The following is a 20053-nucleotide window of genomic DNA, read 5'->3' on the forward strand; positions in this document are numbered from 1 at the left end:
GAGGAGAGAAACAACGATGAGAATCATTGATCACCTGCCTCCTGCACGCCCCCTACTGGGGATTGAGCCTGCAACCCGGGCATGTATACTGACCAGGAATCAACCATGACCTCTTAGTTCATAGGTCGACACTCAAATACGGAGCCATGCCAGCCAGGCTTCATTATGGAATCTTAATTTGGGAGAGAGTTTTTAGACTGCCAATTTCCAAAACAACTTAGGAGACCAACATGTAGTTTTTTACTTTCATTTTTGCTAAGGTAAGTACAATAAAAAAACAACAACTATCATTCATCACCACTGTTCACAAAAAAGACATCTAAATAAATATGAAAGTCATAAAGACATATAAAAAGGAAATTTGCCTTTATGAAAATGTTGTTCATTGCATGTTTATTTTTCTGAGTGTACCAGTGATTGGTGGAAACCATGACATAGAGAAAAAGTGTTCTGAGAAAGAACAAATGAATGATTATTTAAAAATATATTTTATTGATTTTTTACAGAGAGGAAGGAAGAGGGATAGAGCCAGAAACATCAATGAGAGAGAAACAGCGATCACCCGCCCCCTGCACACACCCCACAGGGGATGTGCCCGCAACCAAGGTACATGCCCTTGATCGGAATCGAACATGGGAACCTTCAGTCCGCAGGCCGATGCTCTATCCACTGAGCCAACCGGTTAGGGCGCAGATTAATCATTTGGTCTCAGTTAACCACCTTCCACCAATATTCAATGCCTCTGATGCTCATTTGGGAGGGGTATTTTCTCTAGGTCACACTTTCACAGCCGTCATCACTGGCCTGTTTGAAAGTCTTGTGTGGGCCTACATAGCATACATTTCTTTAGTGAGACAGCAGCACCAACTGTAGCAGAAGATTGCTTGCACATCTAACCTTTTATAGCTTATGTCAAAATTTCTCCACATACCCATTACAAGTATAAAATACAAGGTGATTTTATGGTTTTTAAATCTATTTTCCCTATCCCTGGATTTTCACCTTGGTAAGCTTCCATTGTGATCTCTAACAGGAAAACTGTTAGATTGGAAGTTATTTATTTTACTCTCTATACAGGCACAATTGAAAAATAATTTCTCTCATTCTCCTGTACAGACAATATATATTTTTTACATCTCAAAATAGCCCTTAAGATGTGTGCCAGATTGATGAACTTGTGCTGAATAGGAAATGCCCTTACAAGCCAAGGAAGTATCAAAGAAAATTATCACCTTAAAAAGGTAATTTTAGCCCTAGCCAGTTTAGCTCAATGGATAGAGTGTCGATCTGTGGACTAAAGGGTCCCAAGTTCGATTCTGGTCAAGAGCACATGTCTGGGTTGAGGGCTCAATCCCCAGTGGGGAGTTTGCAGGAGGCAGCCAATCAATGATTCTCTCTCATCATTGATGTTTCTATCACTCTCTCCCTCTTCCTTCCTCTCTGAAATTAATAAAAAATATATATATTTTTAAAAAGGTAATTTAAAAACTGCAATGTACTTGCATTTCCTGATGTATCACCGAATGAAGGTACAAAAGGAGAGTAGCATTAATAGTAGTGACGCAAATTCCACTTGACTCTTGCCCCTACTATTCACAGAAGACATCAGCTCAATTTCTAAACTTCATTTGTGTCTGGGAAGCTTTGAAGCTGGCCCTGATAGCAGGCAAGGCTGCTTCTGCCTAGCCACAGGCTTCTGCAGGACCTGCCCCAACAGTCAACTGTTCCTCAGTGGGGGAAGCAATGTAGACTTCTGCTGAATTTCCTGCTGCATACTCTTATTTTTATGTTAAGGCTTATTTTTGTTAAACAACAAAAATTTTCTGTAATTAATAATGGCATCAATTGTGATTATATTGGACCCAAACACCTGAACTCACTCATTCCCTCAGTGTTCTACATGCTGGGTATAAGTGGTAAAAGCAAAAGAAACAAAAACTAAAAAACAAACTCTTAAGCCCCTGCCCTCATAGAGTAACAGGTAACCAATTAATATTGAGTTTATGATGCCATCTAATTTCCACAAATACATCTTGATTTTCATCAAGTTTTCTGATCTAAAGAAGTGGTACCTTTAATAGCACAAATCATTTGAGAGGAAGGGGCGGGGGGTCAGAAAAATATTTTTCTTTAATGATTAAAGCAGCTAGATTTCAGATTGAGTCTCTTACTATAATTGATGCCATTTATACTCCATGCAACCCTTCCCTAGACCTTTACCAGTACGTGAGACTACAGACTAATTTATTTCCTAATGCATTTTATGGCATTTGGAAGCCCTCCAGTGGCCAAATGCTATACCTGAAAAAAATCTATTATGCTGAAGTGTCCTTGACTGGGAATAGAACCTGAGACCCTTTGGTGAGTGGGCCTACACTCTAACCCAGGCGTCCTCAAACTACGACACGCGGGCCACATGCAGGTGTTTTCCCGTTTTGTTTTTTTACTTCAAAATAAGATATGTGCAGTGTGCATAGGAATTTGTTCATAGTTTTTTTAAAAACTATAGTCCAGCCCTCCAACGGTCTGAAGGACAGTGAACTGGCCCCGTTTAAAAAGTTTGAGGACCCCTGCTCTAACCACTGAGCAATGTCACCCTTTTTAAAATGTTTTTATTGAGAGAGGGAGAAACATTGATGTGAGAGGAAACATCCATCCGTTGGTTGCCTCCTGTATGCACCTGGCTCAACCAACTGAGCCACACCAGGGCTTGAGGCATCCTTCTTGATGGGGTGCTTTATAGTGAAGGGGGTGGGTGGCTTCCCCATTCAGGAGTGACTTCCTGATCATGGCAGCAGTCCAGTTCCATAGCGTGAATTTGTGAGTCATTCCTGAAGCTCAGTTTACAGGCTGTTTCTTCAACACTGCCAATCATTAGTAATATACCATGTAATAAATCCCTTTTGGCTAAAATTACTTAAATGTGGCTTTTGTCCTCTGCATTAAACCCTGATCAAGACATCTCTAAGAAAAATTATTGTCAAACAACAACCTCTCTGATTTAAAAAAACAAAGTGAATCTAGTTAACTTGTTAACAAGTTATGAACATGTAATTAGATATTCTAGAAAAACAAACCCTATTTTAAACAAAGAAATTGTTATTTTGCATTCCTGTTGTATAAATTTTCTAAATAGAAACATAAGTACTTTTTAAACATTTAAAAATTAATCCATGTTAAGAAAAATTCATGTCCATTAATTAAGACAATTTTATTGAAAGGTAGTTTAAATGCTGTCTTAACAGAATTTTAATTCAATAATGTGGATTATAAGGTATGAATCTTCAAAGTCTAGCAGAGATTATTTAATATTTACTTATATAAATGTTCAGAAAAGTTGAAAAAATGATATAGTAACCCATACACCTGCCACCTGAATTCTATAATGAACATTGTTATATTTGCTTTGTCACATATGTAACCATCTATGCATCCCTCCATACATTAATCCATTTATTTTCTGATACATTTCAAAATATATTGCAAACAGGAGGTAGCTGATCAATGATTTTCTCTCATCGATGTTTCTCTCTCCCTCTCCCTCTCTGAAATCAATAATATTTATAACATGTTATTGTATACATACTTTAAATACAATGAGAAATGCTAAATTCTTCAATTTTACATTTAATATAGTAAATTATTTAAATGCTTTTTCACATTTTAGATTTAGAAGGTATTGGGAATATTCTAATAGATTACATGTAAGTAAATAAAGCGAAAATTTATAAAGCATAATAATTTGAAATATCCCAGTATAGATCAGCTGTACATTTGTGTACTCATTTAACATAATACTACTGAAGAATTTTTAATGAGAAAAACATAATATTGGGGGTGGGGCTGGCAAAATGTATGAAAGGGGTGAAAAAGTACAAACTTCCAGCTGTAAAATAGATGTCATACGGATATAATGTACAGTATAGTGAATATAGGCAATAATACTGGATTGCATATTTGAAAGTTGCTGAGTGGATCTCTAAAGTTCTCAATGCAAAACAAAATTGTAACTATGAAAAAAATTAAAAATTACTGATAAAAAATTACTGATTTTAAGGAATAATATAGAACTTTAATGTTTGGCTATTTCGGAATAAATCTGTAATATGTTCTTGCTGAAACACTGGCAAGAGAATTCTCGTCACAAATGCTATTATATTAGATCATGGTAACAGTACACGTGCCATGTTATCTCTCAAATATAAAATGACTGGAATCTTTGGAATTCCCTCCCCGCACTAATTCAACAAAGCCCAGATTTGTTATAGTTTAGAACAGACATGTCTCTTTGAATTGGCCAAGCACAGCTACTTGCCACTGTTTAAATTGTTTACCATCTAAGTATTGGTCATTTACATCTTGTAAGATTTGTGCAACTTAAAGACAAATAAATAGCAGAGGAAACATTACTGCAAATCTGTTGAGTACAGTTTATATTCAAAACTAGAAACCCAGGTACATGCCTTTGACCGGAATCAAACCCGGGACCTGTTAGTCTGCAGAACGACTTTTTATTTTATTTTATTGATTTTTTTAAAGAGAGGAAGGGAGAGGGACAGAGTCAGAAACATTGATGAGAGAGAGAGAGAAAAAAAAAAAACATCGATCAGTCCCCTCCTGCACACCTACTGGGGATGTGCCCACAACCAAGGTACATGCCCTTGACTGGAATCGAACCTGGGACATTTCAGTCTGCAGGCCGACGCTCTATCCACTGAGCCAAACCAGTTAGGGCTGCAGAACGACTCTTATCCAAACTGGCTAGGGTGATCTACTTTGCACTTTTAAGATAATATGCAGGGCTGCTTAATGAGTTGATGTGCCAAAATCTAGATTAATGCTTTTGCAATTCTGTCTGCCAGAATGAAAATATGGGCTTCTGACCTTTTAAGAACTGTGTAACAAAGACCCCAAATGGGAGAATATTTAAAAACTGAAACTGATTCACATCTCATTATTTAGAAAGCTATTAATAACATGAATTTTTTTCTATCCAAAATAACATCACTAAAAGCAGATAATTAGGAAATGTCTGTGTAAGGAAACAAAATCATCAAGAACGTTCCCCAAATTGGCCCTGGCCAGGTAAGCTCAGTTGATTATAGAGTTCCACCCCATGTGGGTTCGATCCCTGGTCAGGGCATATCCAAGAATCAACCAATGAGCCCTGGTCAGTTTGGATCAGTAGGTTGGAGCGTCATCCTTACATTGAAAGGTGGAGAGATCAAAGTCCCAGTCAGGGCACACTGATGTTTCTCTCTCCCCCCACTTCCCTCTCTCCTTTCCATTGTCTAAAAATCAATGGGGAAAAATATTCTCGGGTAAGGATTAAAAAAAAAAAAGGAAAATATTTTGGCATGAAATTCTATTATTTTCTCCTCATGATCATCTTTCTACTCACATAAGGTTACTCTATCTCACTTTAGTCTCTTAATTTCTTCCCCCTTTGGTATGCAGAGGGAAAATACAGATACCCACTTTAAAAAAAAAAAAAATCCTCACCTGAGGATATGCTATTTTTGATTTGAGAGAAAGAGATGAGAGAGAGAGAGAGAGAGAGAGAGAGAGAGAGAGAGAGAGAGAGATCGAGAGAGATCAGTTGCTTCCCGTACATAGCCTATCAGGGGTCAAATCGGTAAATGGGTATGTGCCCTGACCCACAACCTTTTGGTGTATGAGATGATGTTCCAGCCAACTGAGCCACCCAGCCAGGACTGATGTCTACTAATTTTAATCCATGATGTCACAATTCAAAGTTGGTACTTATGAATGAGAACTGTGATCTAGGAATGTGAAAGAAAATCCCCCCACAAAAGTTTCCTTTTCCTAACCTCACAAATGGTTTGGTGTTTTACTAGGATCTTATTAGTAGTAATGCCTAGGGCTGACTCAAGGATAAGTATTAAAATTATTGTAAGTATTACAATTGCAAAGCCATGTGTTTGCAGATGCTCCCTCTTATTGAATTAAAAGATTAAAAGGTAAGAATGAATCAGCAGATATTAAGTCTAATTTCCTCAGAATGAGGAATGAAAAACTAAGACAAGTAAGCACTGTAAAATTGATTTTTAATGGCAGGTCAAATATCCTGAAACATACATGTAGTTTGATAGTCTTCTAATCCCAGTTGAGTTCAAATATTAAAGTAACACACACAAGCTAAGAGAATTCAATATTGTTCCAAGGCACTTACTGAATCTCCATGACTAGATGAAAACAAGAACAATTAGGATGGACAATTAGACAGTATATAATATAAAAATAACTTTTTGCTTACAATTTACAAAATGTATTATTATTACAATCTTTGATTTCTGATAACCTGCAATGCTGGCTGCATGAATCCAGCAATTTTAAAATTCAGAAACTATTTTCTAAAACTTCAGGGCAAATAATTTACAAATAAAGTACACAGAGATTTAGACCATGCAGAAATTTTACATCTTCTGTTAATAATATTTTATGACTGCAACTTTATCAAATTATATACCTACTTGCCCTGTACATATACAAAATAATGCATACATGATAAAACATTAGCAAAAGAGTAGTCCTTAAACTCAATTTATAATAAAAGTATTACTATATTAACATGTCTACAAGCAGCGTGTAACAGGGTTAAGAGACATTAAGGCAATAATACTTGAAGTTAACAAAAAAAAACAAAACAAAACACCATATGTAATACTTTTTCCTAAGTGTAGTGAGGCAGGTAGATGGTCTTGGCAAAAAATGCAAAGGTCACAATCTACACTGCGGTTAGTCCCACATTTTAAAGAAGGAATACTATAAATCTGGCTTTCAGTGGCACTTGAATTTTCCAGTATAATTTAAAGTGGTTTTTGGCTCCCTGAATCATGTCCATTCTGAAGGTGGACCTCTTGGTCCTTTGGGTTTTCCACAGCGATTACCAAAACCTATAATCAAAACACCACAATAATTGTCAGTGTTCAGAAATATTTTTATACTGTATAAACCATGTCAAACATCCTTATCTTCTTGAACAAATAAATTTCCACATGGGAATTTAGAATTTAAACTAAGCAAAACTCTAAACACAAAATCAACTTTCAACTTGTTTTGGGTAGTTAGTTCATTTAAGAAACTGAATAAATCATAGCACAACATTTGATAAACTTTGCCTTAAGGAAATCCTGGAATGATGGCAAATAATTTTTTCTCATTCTTGCCAGCATTAATGATATAATTCAAGTTCTAAAATTACCAATATCTGTGGCTTTTGTTGGACTTTCTGGTATTGGATCTTTCTTGTTACTCGAAGTAGGTGGACATTCTGTACAAGTCTCTGGGTGAATACCTCCTGCTGGATGATATAAAATGCAAAATAGAGCTATGTTAATCACCATTATTTGAAGCATCCTATGTAGAATTTTCTAATTGTTTTAATTTGAAAAATTAAGTTAAAGAGTAAGTTTTCTCTTGGGGACATGATTTTAGAGGCTCAAATAAATATAAATGATGAGGTAGTGAGCACAGGAAATCATACTAAGTGTTCTTCAGGGCACTTAGAAATCTGCAGTGAGTACTTCAGCAATGTGAAACTTATCCTTATGCTCTGACTTGAATAAACCTGCATCTTGGCATACTGTATTTCCTTAAATTAGTTATACTGTGTGCTAATAATTGCAACTGAAATGCTTTTTATATGGAAACCCATGAACTTACTGTCTGCTCCTATAAATAAGTTTTACATTACTTAAATTTTAGTTTAATTACTTAATTATTAATGTGTAAGGTTAACAAAAGAAATTAACTGCTATGATTCATCCATTCTTTCATAACCTTTATCACATCCCTACACCTCTGTTAAGAAACTTTTCTGGAAACTTGGAGTATAAGTCAAATGACCTTTTAATATATGTTAACTCCTTCTCGGTTTCTCTCCCTTCACTATCCAAACTAGATACCTTCCCTGCATCATTCCAGTCACACTTGCAATGATCCTCAACTTTATGATCCTTATCCTATAGTGCTTAGGGTCCAGATAGGGGGTCAGTAAACTTTTTCCTGTAAAAGGCTAGAGAATAAGTATTTTAGGCTTTGCAAGCCAATACAATCCTGTCACATATGCTTCACTGATTTTTGTTCCTTTGTTTTTAAGCAACTCTTTCAAAATGTAAAAATCACTAGTTTAGATCAAGGGCAGAACAAGAAAAGAAGCCAATGGCAGGATTATGCCTGTGTGGTAGTTTGCCGATCCCTGGTAGATTAGGAGAGGCAGAAAAGCTCATTAATTATAGTAGTGTGTTAAGTTTTATAATAAAACTAGAGGCCCGGTGCACGAAATTCGTGCACGGGAAGAGGGTCCCCTCAGGACCTCTGACTCCTAACCGCTCACTTGCTTGCCGACCTGATCCCCCTAACTGCTCTCCCCTGCCTGCCTGATCGCCTCTAACCTCCTCTGCCTTGGCCCCGCCAACATGGCTTTGTCCAGAAGGACGTCTGGAAGGTCATCCGGAAGATATTCAGTCTAATTAGCATATTACCCTTTTATTAGTATAGATGCCACCTTGTCCTAAAAATGCAGGTTGTTCCCAGGTTTTCCTATCATGGAAGGGGATCCCACAGTAGCATCCTGGGTTCTGACCAGGGCTTATGCGCTTGTGCTTTATCTCAGCAGATGTGATTTCTAGAAGACTCTTGGATGTACTTTGAACATTTCTATCGAATTTGCAAAATCATACTCCAAAAATGTTGGACCACGTTAAACTCCCGCCAGCAACCATGTGTGTGCCCTCCATCCCACTTTGATGCCAATATCATTGATTTCTCCCTAGAAGCTTCCCTCCCATCAGCCAGGACTGTTTGGTACTTGAGCCAACCTCATTGTTCAGCTGGGGTTGATTTCCCGAGACAGAATTATGGAGGAGGAAAAATAGGTTTTCCTCTACCTTTCTGAGTTCTTAGTGGAGGCCCTTGTAATAAAAGACAGATCACCAAGAGAAAAACAAAAGTTCATTAACGTGTACCTCATGTATATGTGGGAGATCCCAGGGAAAAATGAGTAACTCCCCAAGGTGGCTTAGAATGCAGATTTAAATACCTTCTTCCTAGGGAAAGGGGGCAGGAGATGTAGGCCTCTTAGAGGAGAGTAAATGATTTTTAGGAAAGATGAATGGGGGTGGGAGGAAATCGTTTGTAACCAAGTTTGGGTGTGATGTCAACTTCTACTCTCCTGTCCTGTGACAGGAGTCAGTCTTCTTTGCCTGATGACACTTCTCCTGTCAAGGGGACCTATGACATTTAACCTTTTGCACTCAGATGTCGAGTGTGACTCAACACGGTTAGCATCGGTAGCAGGAATCGAGAAAAAAGCAAGCGAGTGCAAAGGGTTAAGCTCCTTTTGGGGGGTCCGATTTTAGGCAGATCAGGAGACTTCAGTGAAAGCCTCTGCATGCATTTGCTGTTTTTCAAGCATCTGCAGCTCAAGATCATCAATATAACTACACAGCATATGTTGGGGTGGCATGTTCTCTGACCTTCAGAATAAACCCAACAAAAGCTTGTTTCCTCTCTTAGATGATTTGTCACAGTAGCGTTATTCCCTGGAGACGGTATTCTGACCAGACCTTCCTGGGAGTGGTCATAACATACCCTGTGCTTGTAGAAAGGTGTGGGCCACATCACTAAATAAACCAGGGTCAGTTTTCTCATCTTGTGGAAAGGGAGATAAAGTTATGATAGTTTATCTCCCTTTCCACAGGTTTCTTGCGGGTTTGTGTCTCCAATCCAGCCCCCAGCAGCCCCAGCACTGTGGTGGCGGGACTTGGGGCTGCTGGGTGCCAGGCCTGCAGGTTTGTGTCTATGATCCGGCCCCCAGCAGCTCCAGTATTGCCTGGCCACTATGGGCGTCACCAATTTTGGTTAATTTGCATCCTCACTCTTGATTGGCTGGTAGCATAGCGGAGTGATGGTCATTTGCATGTTTCTCTTTTATTAGTGTAGATTATACAAAGGGTGCAATGAGGGCAGAGAAAAGAGGTATGTAGGTGAACTAGTAGTGGTGAGGTATTCAGGGCTGGCTTCTAGGAGGAAATGATGATCTATCTAGTCTGAAGACCTCAATTTTCCCAGCGAAGTAAAGGTCATTTGCTAAGAGTTAGTGGGATGGATGATATTAGAAGAAGTAAAGCTTTGGACAATTCAGGTACCAACTAGAGCAGTGATGGGCAACCTTTTGAGCTTGGTGTGTCAAACTTCGCCAAAAAACTGAGCATAACTCGGGTAGTGTGTCACTTTGAGGAAAAAACTAACTCCGAGACTCTAGTTGCAAATGTTTCATCCTCAGGAGCAGCAAATGTTTCATCCTCGGCATGCGGCCGCATGTCACATCAAAAATGGCTATGCGTGTCAGTGCTGACACGCGTGTCATAGGTTTGCCATCACTGAACTAGAGCATATAAGATAACCAGGCAAAGCTGAGGGCCCAACTGTGGAGAAGACCAGAATTGTAGGCTAATCTACAGTATTCAGTAAGCCCAAGGGATAAAATAAAATGGTATGGAAATTAGGAGCAAGAAAGTGGAATATATTTTTCAGTGTGACTGGAATGATGGAGGATGGTAACTAGATTGGTTAGAGAAAGAAAAGGAGCCAGAAAGGAGTTAACATATATTAAGAAAATAAAAGATTCAGGGATCCAGCCATAGCAGTAATCCTATCTAATAAAGAGGGAATATGCTAATTGACCCTCATGCCATTGCAAAGATGGCGGTGCCCCCAGCCAACGAGGAGGGAATATGCTAATTGACTGCCCCACCCTCAAAGATGGCAGTGCCCACAGCCACAAGATGGCGGCGCCCAGTCCCTTCAGCCCCGCCAGGGTGCCTGCCTCTGTAGTCCCCCAGTCCCCACAGCCGCCCAGGGCCGGCCCAAGGCACAGGCAAGCCTCAGATGGCGGCTGCCCAGCTGATACTCGAGGCGCAGGCAAGCTGCGTATGGCGGCTGCCCAAGCACCCAGGGCCCCCGAGGCTCAGGTAACCAGGGCTGGCTGAGGCTTGCGCTGCCGGCAGTGGCAGCAGCAGAGGTGTGAAGGGGGCGTTGCCTTCCCCTGATCACCGGGTCGCCTCCCACCCCTGAGGGCTCCCAGACTGTGAGAGGGGGCAGGCCGGGCTGAGGGACCTCCCCCCTCGAGTGCATGAATTTTCATGCACCGGGCCTCTAGTAGTAATTTAAAAAAAAAAAAGATAGTCATAATAGCATTGCTGCCATGTGAGTGTCTATTATGTGCCAGGCAGTGTTTGATACTCTATGTGATTCAACAATCCACTAGAGTAGGTACTATTATCTCCATTTCACAGAGAAGAAAACAGGCTCAGAAACATTAGGCAACATAGACAAAGCTACATGGTAAGTAAAATGGTAAAAATGGGATTCCAGTTCAGGTGGCCTTGACTCTAAAGCTTTTGCTTTTACTTACAATATGTTGCCTCAGGAAAGTGGATAGAGAGTAATAGCTGATATGGAGCCCCATTAGGCAAACATCAGAGAGAGAAGCTGAAGCAGAATGGAGGATAAAGGCAGAAATAATAGATGAATTGAGGGAATTACATAGACTAGGATGTTTGATGAGCTGCTTTATGGTACCGATTTATAAGAATTAACAATAATTTGACCTATTTAGCATGATAGTAAAAAGTAATGTGGTAGGAAAAAATTTTAACTTGGCATTATAACACTCGGTTGAGCTACATAATCTTATGGTCTTCACAAATGTATTTAGTCCTAAAAGATTTCCAAAGCAATCTATTTTTAGGGGCCCAATTCAATCACATAGATTAATTATGGGGCATTTATTTAAATCATTGCCAGATCTGGATTCTAAGTGGTTTCATAGCCAACAGAAAATAATACACTGGGAAATACATAAAAATAATTTCCTTCCTATCAGCCTGTAACTATTAATAATACATGCTGTTATTTTCCAGATCAATAATAATCTCTGGAATAGCAATTAAATTGGAAGTATTATACTACATAATTCCTGTTTTAGAAGAGGTGTCCTACATATTTTCACGTACAGAAATAACCAAATAACATATACCACAAGACATGCTATTTTATGAAAATTAATCTATATAATCTATAGCAAAAAGGAACAAAGTCTAACTTACCACATTTTTCACTTCCTGAGGTTATCAAGCCCTGTAAGGATGACATTTAATAATTTTACAAACAAATATTAAAAAATCTGTCTGAGTATCCATCCCAAGAAATTAAGCTTTATCAGTGTCAAAGGAAAACAATGATGTTTTCAATTAGGCTTAAAAAAATACCCAATAAACTAACTTTATTCATTTTTAAAAATATAATGTTACAAGCAATAGACATTAATATTTCAAGAAAAACAATCTTAAGTATAATGTTACATGCAATCATTAAGATCTCAAGAAAAACTATTTTAGCCCTGGCCGGTTTGGCTCAGTGGATAGAGCATCGGCCTGCAGACCGAAGGGTCCTGGGTTCGATTCCGTCAAGGGCGCTTGCCTGGGTCGCGGGCTCGATCCCCACTAGGGGACGTGCAGGAGGCAGCCGATCCATGGTTCTCTCTCATCAATGTTTCTATCTCTCTCCCTCTCTGAAATCAATAATAATATATTTTTAAAAAAAACAAAAACAATTTTAAATATGTTACATGCAATAAACACCAATTATTCAAGAAAAACTATCTTAAATATAATATTACACGCAATAAACAGTAATATTTCAAGGAAAAAAGGATTTTAAGTATAATATTACCAAAACTGTACTAACATAGTACATTATCACAAAGTTGTAGGAAATATTAAAAATCTGCAAATAACAGGATTACTTCTATTATATTCTAAAATATTTTATTCCTTTGGATCTATTTTTGTTTATCAGTTTATGTTGTTCATAGGCTTAAAATTTTTAAATGAATGGTACTTTATATTGGGAGTAAAAAGATAGGGAAATTCCTTTTTCCTCTGGATGAAAACTGAAAATGCAGGAGCTATTACACAAAGGAATATACACACTATTGCATTTTGCCAGTCTTTTACCATATTTATCAAATTATGATACCATGGATTTTAAGACAAACCATCATTCTTACAGGGTTACCACTATTTTATGTGACAAAGTGTATCAGTGGTTTTTAATCAATTGTAAGATGTACCCTAATTTCAGTGATATTAAAATATGGGAGAAATAGGAAAACATTAATGTTGACCAAAAAACCCACATTTTTCCACAGCTAAAATATTTAGCTACCAATACATTTCTTGAATGTGAAAGGAAACCTCATACCTACTGTTATAATGGAAGGAAAAAAGTCTAGCAAAGTACTAGGACCCTGAAAATAGTAAGTCCAGTTCCATTCATACCTCCAGAATGATTTGGAACATGGCACAATTTATGAATTTCAAAAGCAGCTTGGGAAAATAATACTCTGAATTGATGAGACAGTAATAGGTAGACTATGTTGCCCTTGTAAAAACTCCAGATCTCACATTTCATCTGAAATTTTTGCACAAGAAATGCTGTTAAAAATTTTATTTAATAGTCTTAGCTACAGTTATTATAAACTAACAATATGGAGGCATGGAACAGACTGACATACCTTGATGTGGGGCTGGGGGGACAAGACTAGATAAACCAAAAAATTTATAAACTAATATGCATAGTCCAAGGACACAGGCAATAGGGTAGTGAAGACCTGGGAGGTGAGGCGGGGAGGGTAGGAACTGGGAGGAGGGGGCTAAAGGGAGGGGGTAATACTATCAACAATAAAAAAATATTTAAAAAGAAAGTAAAAATAAAAAAAGAGCACGTACTAAAAAAAAAAAAAAAAAAAAAGATAAGCAAAAATATTGAACTCTTGCTGTTTTAATACCAAAAGGACTCACTTCAGATTTTTTTTGTTCAGATTCTTCCTGACTTTGAAGTTCACTCCATTCAGATCTTTCAGGTGTATCTGAGAAAAATGAAATCTTACAATTAAAATTAACATCTTTACTTCTTGAAATTTCTTGCATTAGGTAATATATAAAAACAAACATTCTATAGATTTTTAGAAACTATCACTTTCATAAAAACTTTTGTTTCTATCAATTTAAGAATATTTCTGTAAGTTTTCCTCCTTTAAGGAGTACATCAGAGTTTATTATAAGCTCACTATAATCTATAGATTTGACAGACTTAGATTTAATATTATTAAAGTATATGGCTTTACTGTTTTTAACATTCTTAAAATCAGTTGAAATTAATAAAATATTGGTAAAATGTAATTCAGATAAAGAGTAGTGAGCAATTCTGTGAATATATGAATAAAGCTGTTTCTGTACTCTTTCTGGAGGGGAAGGAAGAAAAATACAGTATCAATGCTTTGAAATATGCCCACTTTTCCCAGTTCTCACTGGTAACTCTTGTGGCCTGAAGTGTCCCTGAATTAACACCAACTGAGTGATATTCACCTACAACACAATTTAATGTTTATACCTGAACTGGCACCAAGTGAACCAATCAATGTCTTTTCATAATGAATGAAAGGATACCAAATTGTTTTTCATATAAGGAATTAAAAACAGTTGTCAATATCAATTTAACCCTGTTTTTTAACTTAATTATGTAGTTCAATAGCAACTAGATTAAAATCAGCCATGTTTCCCAGAGTTTAAAGTAAAGAGTATGAAGTATTTTTGTAAAACCAGAAGATACTCACTATGTTCACTTGCTAATACAAAAGATTCAGGAGTTCTTTCAGGGAGAGGAGGAGGTAAATCTTCACTAACATCAACATCTATATTAAATACATAACATTTAGACAAATTATGAACTTGTTTAAAATGTTGACTCATTAAAAATGAACTCATCTAAACAGAGAGACCTTTCTTGAGATTCTAAAACTCACTACCACAAGTATCTAAGAGAACCAGTTTTTTAAATGTGTAAAATAAACAAATCTTCACCACTTTACTTGTCAAGAATTATGGCAGTCCTCACCCTTAAAGCTTTTTTTAAAAATAACTGTGGCCCTTTCTTCTCAACTGCATGTTCCTCCCTGAATCTCTGGGTTGTATTTTCTATGTTGTAAACTTGTTTTAGAGGTTATTCAACCAAAGACAGCATACTTTACACAGGCTTTTGCAAATCATACATTGTGTGGGAGCCTAGTGTAGCCAAGTTTGAGAAATCTTTCAGGACACCTGAGTCAGTTTTAAAATCAGAATTCATAACCAGGAATTTTTTTCAGGCAGTAACTTACGCCAAAGGTTGTTTTAGGTATCAAAACAAAGTTATTCTCTTTAATTCCCTAACAAGTTCTAAAACAAACAATCAATCAAACAAACAAAAATCTACTTCTTGAGCCAATGGTTCAACTACAAGGTAAATAACAACATTAAAAACAGGACTGCCCTGGCCGGTGTGGCTCAGTTGGTTCAGTATCGTTCTGTGCATCAGGAGGTGGCTGGTTCAATTCCCAGGCAAGGGCACATGCCTGGGTTGTGGGTTCAACCTCCTGGGGGCAATTCAGGAGGCAGCCATTAGATGTTTCGCTTTCACATCGATGTTTTTTTCTCTCTCCCTTCCTCTCTCTAAAAATCAGCTATGAAGAAGAAGAAGACAAAAGGACTGCTTATAATTATGTTGCGGCACAGAATGCTTACACAGGAAAATCTTCAGTGAATACCAAACTAATATAGCATAGTCAGGTAAGGGTGAAAAGAAACCTGAAATCACATTTACAGCTATCTTTGCTTTGAAATACAAACAAAATAAAGCACAAGTGAGCTGCTATACAATAGAGTGCTTTCAATTATCCCTGTACAGTATTTTAAAGGGACTCCTGCTATCACCAAAAGACTAAACACGTGGTAGTAAATTTAACGAGCATATCACATCATGCATCCTTCCTGTCCTCACCAAATTCTATTTCTAGTAGTCGTTAAAAAAAAAAAATTCATAGACCCAAGACACATGCCTGATATGCCAAAAGAAAAAGAAAAAAGCCCCAAATGAAAATTTCTTATCTACACATTTTTTTTAAGTAGTTACAACTTGGTAGTTTTATTTTTATTTATTTTTTATATTTTTATTTATTTCAGACAGGGAGAGGGAGAGAGAGATAGAAACATCAATGATGAGAAAGAATCATTGATTGGCTGCCTCCTGCACGATGGACCGAGCCTGCAACCCAGGCATGTGCCCTTGACCAGAATCGAACCTGGGACCCTTGGATCCGCAGGCTGATGCTCTATCCACTGAGCAAAACCAGCTAGGGCAAGGTAGTTCTATATTTCAAACTCTGAAATCGAGGGAGAAAAATATATCAACAAATTTAAATTATGGCCAACTGGTAAAGTAATATTTATTATGGTAACCATTATCTTCTGAAGATCCTTCAAATAAAACACAGAAGAAGCAAGAATATAGAGAATCATAAAGTTTAGGAAACTAGCTTAGAGTTTCATCTACTCTACCAGATACATTCTCAACATAAAAAAAATACAGTATGTCTGAGTTGGAGAAAATAAAGGTACAACAAAGGTGGTACGTATTGGGTCAGAAATAGAAAAGGAAAATCATCTTTCAGGTTCACAGTACCTTTTATGGCAGCACATTACAAATATGTCTGTATGTGTCATTATAAAAGTTCACTGACAAGTAAATGACCACTGATAATCTATCAGAAAATAGCTTTCATGTTTATACATTTGCTCTCAACATTTTGGTCTGTTTAAGAAAGCAGCCATGATTATTTTTAGCAGATCAAATTGTTTCAAGAACCAATAATACATATTGGGAACTGAGCACATGCATTATGTTGAAATAATAAGACTGCTTCATTAAATAAGAGCAGTGATGACTAAATACAGATATATCCCACTCACTACTGAAAGGATTAAAATTCCCAGTCTGCTGAGTAGGTGCAATACTGCTTCTTGCATTAAACTCAGGATGGAAAGCAGCTTCTTTTTCAAGAACTTATAAAGAAAGGTTTAAAAATTTTTGTATTCAAAAGATCATAAAAAGATAACAATTAAGTATTTATTATAGACATGAGTGGAATTAAGTGGCCAATCAAGCCATTCTACAATATTTGTGTCACTGTTATTTCAAGCAATTATCTTTCTTAAATTATTTCTATTATACATATTTTTGACCCATGTAAAATACTAAAAGCTATAATACAGAAAAAAAGAAAATTTTTCAGTTACAATTGAAACATTTTGAAAACACAAAATCCAGTAATGCAATGTGATCATATTAAGATAATAAAAGCTTACTTTAAAGAAACTTGTCTAAAATAATGAAATTTTGCTGTAGGTTTTAGAGTCAAGTGTGGAATAAAACAATGAATTAGTAATACAGCTAAAGTGCTTAGCACAGTGACTGGCACATAGTAAAAATATTTAAGTGTTAAATACTATTATTACCTTTTTCAGCACCTGAATGTATTGTTCCTGCTATATCATGCCTAGCAATGGACATTGGCAATACTTTCCTTGTAGATATGCTTTCAGTACTAGTGGAAGCAGAAACTGTGGCACTTGCTGTTGAAATATTAGTTTTATTCTTGGACACAGCACTGTCACAGTTCCTTTCATCTGAGTCTGAGTCATCCGAGTGAAGAGGATTAGTAAAACTGAGGGGTGCTCTGAATAGAGGTGAACTGCTATGATGATCCACAAGATCATGGGTTTCGACTTGTTTTGTGGGGCTTGGTGTTAAACTCACAGTTTTCATTGTTTGACAGGTATCTGAGGATATCGCTTCAGATGAATCAGGCATGGGCAAGGTATTTTCAGGTCCATGAAATGACCATGTTACGTGTCCTTCTTCATCAAGAGGCAAGCAGTCTGGCCTTGGAGGTATGTCTGAATTCTTCTGTAATTCTTCTGGTGGGATAACTGGAGCTTTATTTGACAGTGTTCCACTGCAGTCCACACAAGAATTCTGAGAAATATCATCAACTTTCGGATCCCCTGAACTCAATTCCTGTGACTTAGAGATTTTATCAATTATACAAGGTGAAGCTGATTTAATTTTAATTGCATGTCCCCTATTCAAGAGTGTGTTCCCATCAAAACTTTTTGGTCCCTCTTGGAGAGGGACCTTCTTAATTTCAAAACTTAAATTTCGCTCCAATTTTTTATCTATATGTTCAATTGATTCATTTTTCCCTGGAAGTTCTGCTGATTTATTATAATTTCTGTTGAGGTCTGTTGAATGTTGTTCTGATGAAACCACGTGCAACACGGGCTTCGGATGGTATCTGTCATTGTCCTGCCACACAGTAGTGACTGTTGGAAAAGCTGAAGGGGGAGAAGGTGTCAAAATGGGTGGCACTGGGTGAGGCTCTGGTGGCTGCAGTATTTCTTCCTTAGCATCCCCTTCTACGAGGCAACTGAAAACAAGCATGAATAAAAGGCTATTGTAAGAATGTTCATCCTTTGTAAAATAAGTTGATAGGTAACAATTATGTAGTTAAATCTATAACATTAAAAGCCAGTAGAATCTATAATTTGTATGAACAAAAAAGCATAATTTGTCAAACTAAGAAAATTTAATGTTTAACAAGGTAATACATGTACACAATTATACCATGATTTTATATCTCTTCTTATATAAGTTCTTGTTTTCCCCTACTAAATGATTTGGGTTTCTGATGGCTTGGTTTTCTATGTATCATCAGTAATTCAGCCTTCTAACTTTCCTGCAGATTTGTGCACCTCTCTCACCTAGTCAAGCACCATAGGCATCCCTCTTAGAAACTTTGGGCCTCCTGCTCTAGTGTGGGCTACTGCCTCCCTAGGCTACCACAGAGTTGAGGTTCTCTCCTGTTTCCCAGGTCCCATCTTCCTTATTCTGGGTATACTCCCTTATTTTGGAGGGTTACAACCTCCTCTAGTTGCTTAAGAACTATACTTAGGAGGCAAATTTCTTGAGGCCTTCTATATTTAAGTATTATATTTTCAAGATTATTGATTTTTATTGAAAAGGTATATAATTCTGGATTAGAAATAATTTTCCCTCAGAATTTTGTAATTCTGATGCCTATTCCTTTAAATGTGAACTTATTTTTTTGACAGACCTGCTGGTTTGATTCTCTAATTTCTTATCTTCTCTCTCCGATCAAAAAAAAAAAAAGTTTTTGTTGATTTTTAGGAAGGGAGGAAGGGAGAGGGATAGAGACAGCAAAATCGATGAGAACCATCACCTGCCTCCTGCACGCCCCCTATTGGAGACTGCTACTGGGGATCTAGCCTGCAACCTGGGCAGGTGCCCTGACTGGGAATCGAACAAGTGACCTCTTGGTTCATGAGCTGATGCTCAACCACTAAGCCACACCGGCCTGGCCGATTTTCTATCTCTTTGTATTTGTTCATATTCATGGAAGATATCCTTATTCTCTTCCAGTCTCTGTTTAATTTAAATTTTTTGCAATATTCCCAATAGCTTATTTTTTACCACCCAGTTCGTATTTCATGGTATCAGTATTTTCTAATGAATGAAAAAAATGTACAAATACCCCCTGACGCATCTTTCTTCTACTATGTATTGTCTTCCTTTTTTCCTGCTTATTTGGGGCTGTCTTTCATGTTAGGGGATCAAAGGTCTGATCTTCCCTGCTTTGGTTCACTCTGTAAAGTACATCATTGTCTAACCACTATGCATCTGAGGCTAATGCAGAATGGTGTTGAATATAAACTGGGGGAAAAAAGTATACATAAAAAAATTAATCTATTAAATTCTACCTGAAAAAAAAGAGAAATATTAAAAATGACTTGGAAGATGTGTATGTAAGGGGGGAGGTCTTGAGGATTAGTGATCGTCTCACTGCATGGGACCTGAACATAGCTCTTGCAATATCAATGGTAGGCCACAACCATCAATGATGATACCTTTCTTCTCTTGGGCTGGTAGTTTTTCGAGAGATACTGTCAACACCAGAAGTAGCTACCAATATTCTGGGAGCCAAATAAAGGGTAAGAGCAAAGGAGCTGGAGGATCTCATTATTCAGCATGCAGATTCCTGTTTTCAGTAAGACACACAACCCCATTCACC

At 37.3% G+C, this 20053-nt stretch overlaps 1 protein-coding gene and 1 long non-coding RNA gene across 3 annotated transcripts in view; one reads left to right on the plus strand and one right to left on the minus strand.

The window, feature by feature from the left end:
* The window catches only part of LOC307108650, a 34919-nt gene extending 16581 nt beyond the window's left edge, over positions 1–18338 (plus strand). The window contains exons 2-4 of the long non-coding RNA XR_013814328.1: positions 15590–15695; positions 17741–17855; positions 18205–18338. This is a non-coding gene — a long non-coding RNA (uncharacterized lncRNA). The remainder of the gene's footprint in view (positions 1–15589; positions 15696–17740; positions 17856–18204) is intronic.
* Positions 6052–20053, minus strand: part of PTPN12 (protein tyrosine phosphatase non-receptor type 12) — a 31781-nt gene continuing 17779 nt past the window's right edge. For both annotated transcript variants that reach the window (XM_079786803.1, XM_079786802.1), the window contains 6 exons: positions 17421–18391; positions 14705–14782; positions 13890–13957; positions 12135–12165; positions 7226–7324; positions 6052–6917 (listed from right to left, as the gene is read on the minus strand). In XM_079786803.1, coding sequence (XP_079642929.1) covers positions 6856–6917; positions 7226–7324; positions 12135–12165; positions 13890–13957; positions 14705–14782; positions 17421–18391 — 1309 coding nt within the window. In that variant the 3' untranslated portion in view covers positions 6052–6855. The remainder of the gene's footprint in view (positions 6918–7225; positions 7325–12134; positions 12166–13889; positions 13958–14704; positions 14783–17420; positions 18392–20053) is intronic.

The sequence above is a fragment of the Cnephaeus nilssonii genome (assembly GCF_951640355.1).
Source record: "Cnephaeus nilssonii genome assembly, chromosome: 12".
NCBI lineage: Eukaryota > Metazoa > Chordata > Mammalia > Chiroptera > Vespertilionidae > Cnephaeus > Cnephaeus nilssonii.